This window comes from Alosa sapidissima, chromosome 9, assembly GCF_018492685.1.
Source record: "Alosa sapidissima isolate fAloSap1 chromosome 9, fAloSap1.pri, whole genome shotgun sequence".
Lineage (NCBI taxonomy): Eukaryota > Metazoa > Chordata > Actinopteri > Clupeiformes > Clupeidae > Alosa > Alosa sapidissima.
In genome coordinates, this window is record NC_055965.1 from 11,785,244 (window position 1) to 11,795,243 (window position 10,000).

Sequence of the window (10,000 nt, forward strand, 5' to 3'; positions counted from 1 at the left end):
AGAGAAAGAGAATACAGAGCATGCATACACGCACGCACGCATACACACTCAGAGGCTTGGGTAAGATGGACTGAGTGATTATATGAATCAACTCTGCTTGCTGCCTCAGCAGGTTTCACCAAAGCCCAGCTTAAGCACATCAATTTGAGACACACATTCAATTGCACACAGTTTTCAAAGTTGTGTACTTGTGCACACACGCACGCACGCACGGATACACACACAGCATCATATCACCTAAAATTAACAACATTCACAATATGTTGAAACTCATCTTCTCTAGACACACATGTTGTACCACCTCACACACACACACACACCCACACACACACACACAGAGTGAGGTTACCTTGCTCTATGCTGCTGCTCTTGGCCGGAAGCTGGGGTAACTGCCGGCCCCGGCCCCTGGGAGCCCCTGAAGTGGGGGAGTGACCACCATGGGCCCTGAAGAGAGGTGGAGAAAAAGACAGGTAAACAGACAGATAGATAAAAGATAAATAGATCGATATATATATACACACACACATAATATATACAGAGAGAGACAGAAGAGAAAGACTGACAGGAAAATAGATAGATAGATAGATAGATAGATAGATAGATAGATAGATAGATAGATAGATAGATCGATATATATATATATATACACACACACTATATATACACAGAGAGACAGATTGAAAGACAGACAGGAAAATAGGTAGATAGATAGATAGACAGATTGAGTGATAGATAGATAGATAAATAAATAGATAAATAAATAGATGGATGGATAGATGGATAGACAGTTAAGACAGTTAGATAGATAGATACATCGATAGATAGACTAAAGGGTGACAGTAGAGGAAGAGATAAAGGATGTAAAAACAGACGGCCTCCCTAAACACCCATATCCTGTGGTGAGTGAGTGAGTGAGTGAATGAGTGTGTGAGTGAATGAGTGTGTGAGTGAATGAGTGTGAGTTAGTGAATGAGTGTGTGAGTTAGTGAGTGAGTGTGTGAGTGAGTGTGTGAGTGTGTGAGTGAGTGAGTGAGTGTGTGAGTAAGTGAGTGAGTGTGTGAGTGAGTGAGTGAGTGAGTGTGTGAGTTAGTGAGTGAGTGAGTGTGTGAGTGAGTGTGTGAGTTAGTGAATGAGTGTGTGAGTGAGTGAGTGAATGTGTGTGTGAGTGAGTGAGTGAGTGAGTGAGTGAGTGTGTGAGTGTGTGAGTGAGTGTGTGAGTTAGTGAATGAGTGAGTGTGTGAGTGAGTGTGTGAGTTAGTGAATGAGTGTGTGAGTGAGTGAGTGAGTGAATGTGTGAGTGAGTGAGTGAGTGAGTGAGTGAGTGAGTGTGTGAGTGAGTGTGTAAGTGAGTAAGTGAGTGAGTGTGTGAGTGTGTGAGTAAGGGGGCTGGTTATGCACATGCACCTGTCCACGCGGGGGGAGTTGGGGCAGGAGCCCCCTGGGGCTTGACCAAAGGGGCGCAGCGGGGGTGCTTTGCCCCGGCTCCCCCTCAGGATGGAGGTGGGCTGAATCCTGGGGCCAGCCAGCAGGACAGGCCCAGAGCGCAAGAGGAGATGAGGTGAGGAGAAGAACAAGAACGAAAGAAAATGGTGAGACCGAAGCCAACGGAAACAGTCAAATGAAAGAAAACAAAATAACATGATATAAATAATGACTAAAACAATGCTACTGGTCAAATGGCCAACCAAAGAACACCAACATAAAACATGTATGAGCGATGTCATTAAAGGTGAAGGAGGAAGGTGACAGAGTTCTAAAATCTCAAGATGGCATACGATGTCCAGTTTCAAACAGCTTGATTACCATATTAAGACGGTATTTCACAAAACAGTGAGGTGGGGGGACCTTATCATACTTAATGTACTTTATGTAGCCTCTTAATCTAAACCATATTGTCTCCTCTTTGATTGAGAATGTTAAATGAAGCAGCAAGCCAAATCATCTCTGTCTGTTTTTGACATTTATGTGAAGTGAAGACAGAGCGAATGCAGCACAGCTGTGCTGATGAGCAGGTGAGAATGGTTTGTTTTCTGGTCCAGATTACTCTGGGGGAATAGTGTGTGTGGGGGGGTCTTACCTGTCATTTTCTATGAGTTTGTGATTTGCTCTCTGACAGCCTGGCCTGTCTAGGCTCCCCGAATATCTAAAAGGTTGAAATGATCCAAATGGATGTGAAAAGATGTAAGAAAAAAAAATAATGACAAGAATTTTTTTTTTTTAAACAAGCAAAACCAAAATGGGGCTGCAAATAATAAAAAAAAGCTGTTTTGATCCAAGCCCCCAAAAAAGTCATGAAAGATGTGTGTTCGTGACTGTGTGTGTGTGTGTGTGTGTGTGTGTGTGTGTGTGTGTGTGTGCCCGTGTAGTTTTATGTCTGTGAGGGACACTGTGTGTATGCCTACTGAGAGAGAGAGAGAGAGAGAGAGAGAGAGAGATGGACAGAGAGAATAAGAGAATAAGAGAGAAAGAGAGAGATCTGTGTGTCTGCACCTCTCTCTCTCGGGTGAGTGGAATCCCGTATCGGGCCTCAGACAGGTTGTGCTGGCACTCCGCACCCGGTCCAGACATGGCTGCAGATCACTGCACATGCAGATTTCATAAGAAAGAATGACAGAAAGAAAGAAAGAAAGAAAGAAAGAAAGAAAGAAAGAAAGAAAGAAAGAAGGACAGAAACCAGAGAGAAAGAGACAACATAAAGAGTAGGTTAGACATATCTACAGCACGCATCTCCATGGCTGATCATATTTAAGTTGAGCTCCCAAGGACAGCATCTAAATCTTTAGCTGGACTCTTGCCATGGGAACGCATGGCTGATGCATTGAGATCTTGACATTTGCGTGAGCTTCACTATTACAGCACAACTTGCATCCTATTCTTGGTGTCCAATACGTTTGCCAAAAGACCTGAAATTAGTGTCGGGTTAGTTGTCATTTGCTTTGGACAGGCACAAGTGACAGATGGTCCCACTCACAAAATCGCTATTAGATCCAAGTCAGGAACATATGTTTTTTTTTTTTTTTTTTGCAAAGTAATTGTGACCTTATACAGGGTGGAAATCCGGGCACACTCATCCTCTCTCTCTCTTCCTCTCTCTCTCTATCTATCTTTCTCTCTTCCTTTCTCTCTATCTGTTTGTTTTCTTTGTCATCCACCCTTTTTTTTCTCTCCGCGGGACTCTTACCTAACGCTGACCTCATCAGTGAATCTGAGAACACGTTGGGGGACGGCACTGCGAGGTGAAACCATGCCCCCCTCCTGTCGCCGTGCCGACTTGCTTTTTAGGCATGCGGGAAGGGTGGAGCTTTTGTGTGTGTGTGTGTGTGTGTGTGTGTGTGTGTGTGTGTGTGTGAAGGGGGGGGGGGGGGGGAAGAAACGAAGAAAAAAAAAAGCATCAAGCGAGCATGCAAAACAGACAGAAACAAAGAGAAAGCAAATCAATTGAAAGTAATCAGTAGGTGAAACATCTAAACACAAATATGACCTATAGGACAGGGTTTCTCAACCTTTTTAGACGAAGGACCACTTAAACAATAAAAAAGAAATGCATGGACCACTTAGCTAAAAAAAAAAAGTTTAGACCTACTATTAGCCTACACAATAGGCCTACTCACTGAACCACCTTGCTTATTGTCTTTGCACTTTGGTTTTTGTGTCAGAGGACTCATATGATTTAAACTGACATATCTTACATAGACAGTGTTGCAGAACTGTTTGGATACATACAAGTTGGTTCAATATTGCAAACAACTCATCTATATTATATTTTACCACGTCTGCTCGCGGCCCACTTGGGATAGCTTGCGGACCAGTGGTCCCCGGACCACACTTTGAGAAACACTGCTCTAGAACACTTTATGGCCAACTTCTCTGATGATAGTGAGGCCTAAATTTGCCAAACTGCCAAAAAAAAGCTCAGCAAAAAAGAAGAAGGGTTCACTGGCCTGTTCTTCTTCAGTGAGATTTTTTTGCCAGTTTGCAAACGGAGTGCATTACCACCACCATCTGCTGGACTTGTGTAATGGCAAGTGTACCCTTTAGCCTTGTTCTGGCCGCCGGGTGAATAAGGCAAATACTATTGCCCCTACCTCAGCATGCATGGCACTGCCACCGCCAGGCTCAACGGGGGCGCTCAGGGACACCACAACATAAAGCGATGAAAAGGGACAAGATGGCAGCCATTCTGTGGAAACCTCAGGCTAGGGGTCTCAGTGTCAAATAAATTAAACAAAATTATTTTCTCAACTGTACTCAACAAAGAACATTAATCCCCTAATCTGAAGCTCCACAAGAAAAGCATGAAAACAGAACAGGTGGAGAAATAGGCAAGCTAGCTAGCAGGATGAGTGATCTGTTGTATCATACAGTCCCCTTCATGATAAAAGCAGAAACATACAACAATTGTATATCTCTACCATAAAGAGGTCAATACCAGAGGTCAATGCTGGATCATTTATTCTATGAAGCCTGGAAAACAATTGGTCATCGCATATCATCCCCAATGAATTTGCTGCCCCATCAACATACTGATCCCTGATTATGAACAGCCATTAGCCTTTGACACTGTACTTCTGGGAAATCCCTCAGGCCTGTCCATGTGACATCAAACACCTGGCTGCCTAGCCTAGCTTAACTCAGTCTAAGTCTATTATTATTATTATCATTATTATTATTATTATTTTTTTTTTTTTTTTGTTGTTATTATTATGAACCCTCCTCTCACACATCCCTCTGTTCCTGTGGAGGCATGCACTTGCCAGCTGGATGTATTTAATTTGTCACATGTTTAGCCTCCCCCTGTTCAATCATAGCGCCAGTGCACTGACTTCCCCTGACTGCCAATGGGAAAACCAACAGCAAATTTCTGAGAAGACTAGGACTGGAAGAGTGACCATCAACCAAAGGGATACTGTGAGAGGGTCCATTAGACAACGTGGTATAACATGGTACGGTAAAACATAATCAGGGATGTAGTGGAGGCTAAACGCAAGTCAACACAGTTTATCCACCTCTAAAATTTCAGAAATGTAGTTTATCCACCTGTTATTAGAGTTTATCCACCTCTGAAAAGAGTTTATTCACCAATTGCAACTTTTAACATTTAAAAATCACACAGTATTATCCACAATCACAATATGTAAATTCATCAACACTCTGGGAACCATTTAACACCACTGGTATTGTTAGAAACATTGGACAATAACCGTCATCATCATCAAACATGTTCTGAATGCCTTTTTAAAAAATCTGATACCGCATGCATGGCGCAGTCCACCTCACCGAGATCATTCATAGTTTATAGAATAGTTCATAGAATTCATAGTTTACCCACCTCTTATTTTACCACTACATCCCTGAACACAATTACATATGGACAGAAATCACCATGATATTCAATGACACAGTAATCACAGATATCTGGAGCCATGTGCTGAGTAAAATATTACTTTATGGTTTACCTTACTGGTCAAATTCAATCAATCAAGAGACTAACATCTCCATCTCACTCTCTCTGTATTCAAACATGAGTTCACAAATAGCTTAATTTATTAACAACGTTGCCATCGGCTACAATAGCAAACCTCTAAACTGTTTTTTTCTGGATGTATGAAAATTAATCATGCAATGTGCATGGATAACCTCAGAAGACCAAAGGCTCTATATGCAGATTAAATGCAATTCTGCTTATATAAACCCATCAACTGTGCTTTACTGAAAACGATAGATTAAATGTGCACATACACACTCTCACACAAATACAGTGAGAGAGAGAGAGAAAACCCTAACAGGAGATTATGAGCTTTTGCACAATTTAGAACAAAAGAAATTGTTGCAGATAGCAACTGGAATCCTCATCAGGAAGTCTCTCTCTATCTCTCTCTCTCTCCGACTAGCATGTAAATCACGTTATCCAACACAACATACTGACAAATAAACACCTAGAGGCGCCAATCTCTTCATCTGGAAACATCTAACAACCTCAGTGTCCCTCAGGAGAGAGCTGAGCCTCATTAACACTATCCCACTCCATGACTGATATAAGCGGGGTACAGGGCTACATGTGGAATACTGAAGCTAAAATGGCTGCTGCTGATGCAGCCTAGGTGGAGTCCCTACTCTGACCCTGAGCCCAAAGCGTAGCGTTAGCACTCTTATGAATGATAAAGAAAAGAAAAAACCCGCAATATGTTACAGTTCAAGCAAGGAAAGCAAGAGTTAGCCAGTCCATTCTTTCTTACACCCGAGCAGTGTGCTTTAGAGATCTTCATAATTTGAAGCATGATAATGTGATGAAGCTTGTATAGAGCTAAAGCCCATGTATGCTAGCACACAAGCTCTGTTTCCCCACAAAGGGAGAACGGAGAGAAAGGCTTTGGAAAGCTTGGGCAACTTCACAATCAACAAACACAAATCAACACAAGTTCACAACAAGCACAGATGTCACTTGGGTTGCACAGACAACCGATTCATAGGTGTTTTGCTATCCACGCATAGGGGTCAATGATGCTGAGTGTCACAGTGCTAAAGCACAGTCAGATGTCAGGTCATGTGATGGGATAAAGCACTTGGATTGGCCAGCAACTGACCTTTAACCCTCTGGCTTACCTGTATATTTCCTTATGAATGCCATTCACTAAGAGGGGCATCTTTGGTGGAAGTGTATGACAGTGCCTAGCTAAGTTCCTGGTTAAAGTGGCACACAATGGATAATGGTTGTAAAACAAAGAGACAACTCATGCAAAATGGCAGTGAAAGTAAAAACAAACACCATAAATGACACAGCTTTGTCAGTACAGTCAATGCATACTTTAGAGCATGTTATATTTCCTGCATTGGCACGAGAGTGAGTGTAATCATTCACGCAAGGTATTACTAGCAGTAGCAAACGCTAGTAATTGCTAGAACAACCATACAATAGCTTGTGGGTAGTGCTGTCCACAATGTGGCCATTTTGGTTTTACCTGTTGGTATGAAGGCATTCGGCACTCCCACCCCGGATTGATCTGTGCATCTCGAGGACCTCACTGTGGTTACCATGGGGATGGGTGACATGTTAGGGCAGTGAACAGCGAGCAAAACAACAAGAACCCAAACACAAAGTAAGAGGATGGCAAACAAGGCCAGAGACCAACCATAAACCAACATTAAATAATAATAATAATAATAATAATAATAATAATAATAATAATAATAATAATAATGAGTTATTAGTATAGTATTAGTAGTATTAATCATGTTCAATGACTGCAGTCTAAAAAAAATCTTTCAGAAGAACAAGATGCTTAAAAAAGGAGCAATATACAGTATAAAAATGAACAAAACTTGTATTCATAACACATGCAATTCGACCAAGTATTCAAACATAACACATTAAAGGTTTGGTACCCAAACTCATTGAAACTATATAAAGCTCTATCTCTGTAGCTGGTACCCAAACCCTTTGAGACTATAGAAAGCTCTGTCTCCGTAGCTGGTACCCAAACCCTTTGAGACTATAGAAAGCTCTGTCTCTGTAGCTGGTACCCAAACCCTTTGAGACTATAGAAAGCTCTGTCTCTGTAGCTGGTACCCAAACCCTTCGAGACTGTAAGCTCTGTCTCTATAGCTGTTGTCTCCCTGGTTCTGTTACCTGTCCTCAGAGTATTCATAGTCTGAGTCTCCAGACCGGTGTTCCTGGTGGGAGTCATGGTAGTGGGACGGGGAATAGGAATGGTGCCGATTCTGATGGATCTCATCCAAACTCCTGCCGTGTCAAGAGACAAAAGGAATGAGAGAGGGAGAGAGAGAGGAGGACAAATGAAAAAGAGAGTGTGTGTGGGAGTGAGGGAGGGGGGGATCTGCCAGTTCAATATCCTAGATATTGCCTAAAAAGAGGGAGCTAATGAGGGAAGTGTGGATGCATGTGTGTGTGTGTGTGTGTGTGTGTGTGTGTGTGTGTGTGTGTGTGTGTGTGTGTGTGTGTGTGTGTACCTCTGCATGGGTACGTGAGTGGGCCGTGAGCGGTTTCTGCACTGGTCCTCGCGGTGCGGGGAGACGGAGCGAGACCGGTGCTGGACTACCCTCTGCTGCTCAGGCACCGACAGCGTACCTGACCTCTCCTTGTCTCTGGAGCTCCGCTCTGCTGCTGTACACACACACACACACACACACACACACAGACACACACACACACGCACACACACACACACACACACACGCACACACACACACACACACACACGCAAATATACAAAAAACATACACACTCACACAAATGTACATTCACACACCCGCAGACACATGTACACAATTGTGGACAAAAAAAACATACACACACATACACCACAAACATATACACACATAAAAGTGCACACACACACACACACACACACACACACACACATGCACGCACGCACACACACACACGCACACACCAAAGACAAACATAGAGAGATCATCAGTATTGGGTAGGTAGAGTTACAGCAGTTGCTAGTTATCTCAGCTAGTTGAAGCGCACAGGGCCGTGTGTCTACTGCTACCACAGACATGCTGACAGTGTCCTCGGACCCCTACTGGCCAGCGTGAGGCTCCAATGCATCTCAATCCCAGCAACTCTACAGAGGAGTTGGAAGCATACATTTCCCCAAACGTTGAGTGAGTTTATGAGTTTACAACAGACTCACATATTAGAAATAAATGAGTTTGGATCTCTTTATAGAATCATAGAATCAAAGACTCATATCACCACATCATATATTATTATTACTACTACTACTACCATTTATACTACTACTCTTACTATTACTACTACTACTACTACTACTACTACTACTACCACTATCACTACCACTACTACTAGCCTACTACTACTACTACTACTACTACTACTAGCCTACTACTACTACTACTACCACTATCACTACTACTACTACTAGCCTACTACTACTACTACTACTACTACTACTACTACTAGCCTACTACTACTACTACTACTACTACTACTACTACTACTACTACTAGCCTACTACTACTACTACTACTATTACTACCACCACCACTACTACTACTACTACTACTACTACTACTACTACTACTACTACTACTACTACTACCACTATCACTACTACTACTAGCCTACTACTACTACTACTACTACTACTACCACTATCACTACTACTACTACTAGCCTACTACTACTACTACTAGGACTACTATTATTATCACAACATATAGAATGGAGACTTCCAAGTCATCTGAAAGGTTTGAGAAGAGATATGAAATAGCATTGGCCTCAAACACTGTGCATGATTGGAAGCACATCTTTACCCCATGCTGTGAGGGAGTGATAGGTAAAACTAGATAGACAGAGAGAGATAAAGAGATAAAGAGAGAGAGGGGGAGGGCAAAGATAAGAGAGAGCATGGCAAAGGAATATACATTTAACCTTCACCACACTAACTGTAAGTGACATCTGGTACCTAAAGGGAGTTGTGCTTCAATAGTGGTCAGGAGACATTTGGAGTAGGAGTTCATTAAGGCAGAGAAAAGAAACTGCCACTGGACATTTTGTTTGAGTGAGAGGGACCATTCAGGTGCAAGTCTGATAGTCCTTACTCTAATTCTCTGCAAATGCAAGCATTAGAAATATTTGCCCAACTACTTGTAAATATATGCAGCCATTCAATGGATATTGCATACTATAATACATGACTTGATTACTGCTGTGATATACTATAGAGATATTCACTATGTGTGTCCAATAGAAGTGCAGCTCATCGGAGAGCAGTTGGTAAATGATAACACCTGGATTTATCAAGTGGGATTATCAAATTCAATCAATTTGGATCACTGGTTTAGCACATAATGAGAGTTTTTACACCAGCGGGAAGGCTTCATATAAACCCTACAAGAAGGGTTCAGATTGAAGACATTTCCAATGTTGTGGTCAATGACTATGTGCCATATATACTGTACTGTATCAGAGCATTCCAAAGACCTGTTCCTTGGAACCCCAAGCACTGTC

The 10,000-nt window shown here is 42.2% G+C and overlaps 1 protein-coding gene across 1 annotated transcript in view; it reads right to left on the reverse strand.

Annotated features, from left to right (window-relative positions):
- rims1b (regulating synaptic membrane exocytosis 1b) overlaps window positions 1–10,000 on the reverse strand; it is a 37,294-nt gene that overhangs the window by 11,849 nt on the left and 15,445 nt on the right. Inside the window, 8 exon segments of the mRNA XM_042104544.1 lie at window positions 350–444; window positions 1,405–1,512; window positions 2,078–2,143; window positions 2,491–2,580; window positions 6,604–6,681; window positions 6,960–7,022; window positions 7,628–7,741; window positions 7,969–8,122. Coding sequence (XP_041960478.1) covers window positions 350–444; window positions 1,405–1,512; window positions 2,078–2,143; window positions 2,491–2,580; window positions 6,604–6,681; window positions 6,960–7,022; window positions 7,628–7,741; window positions 7,969–8,122 — 768 coding nt within the window.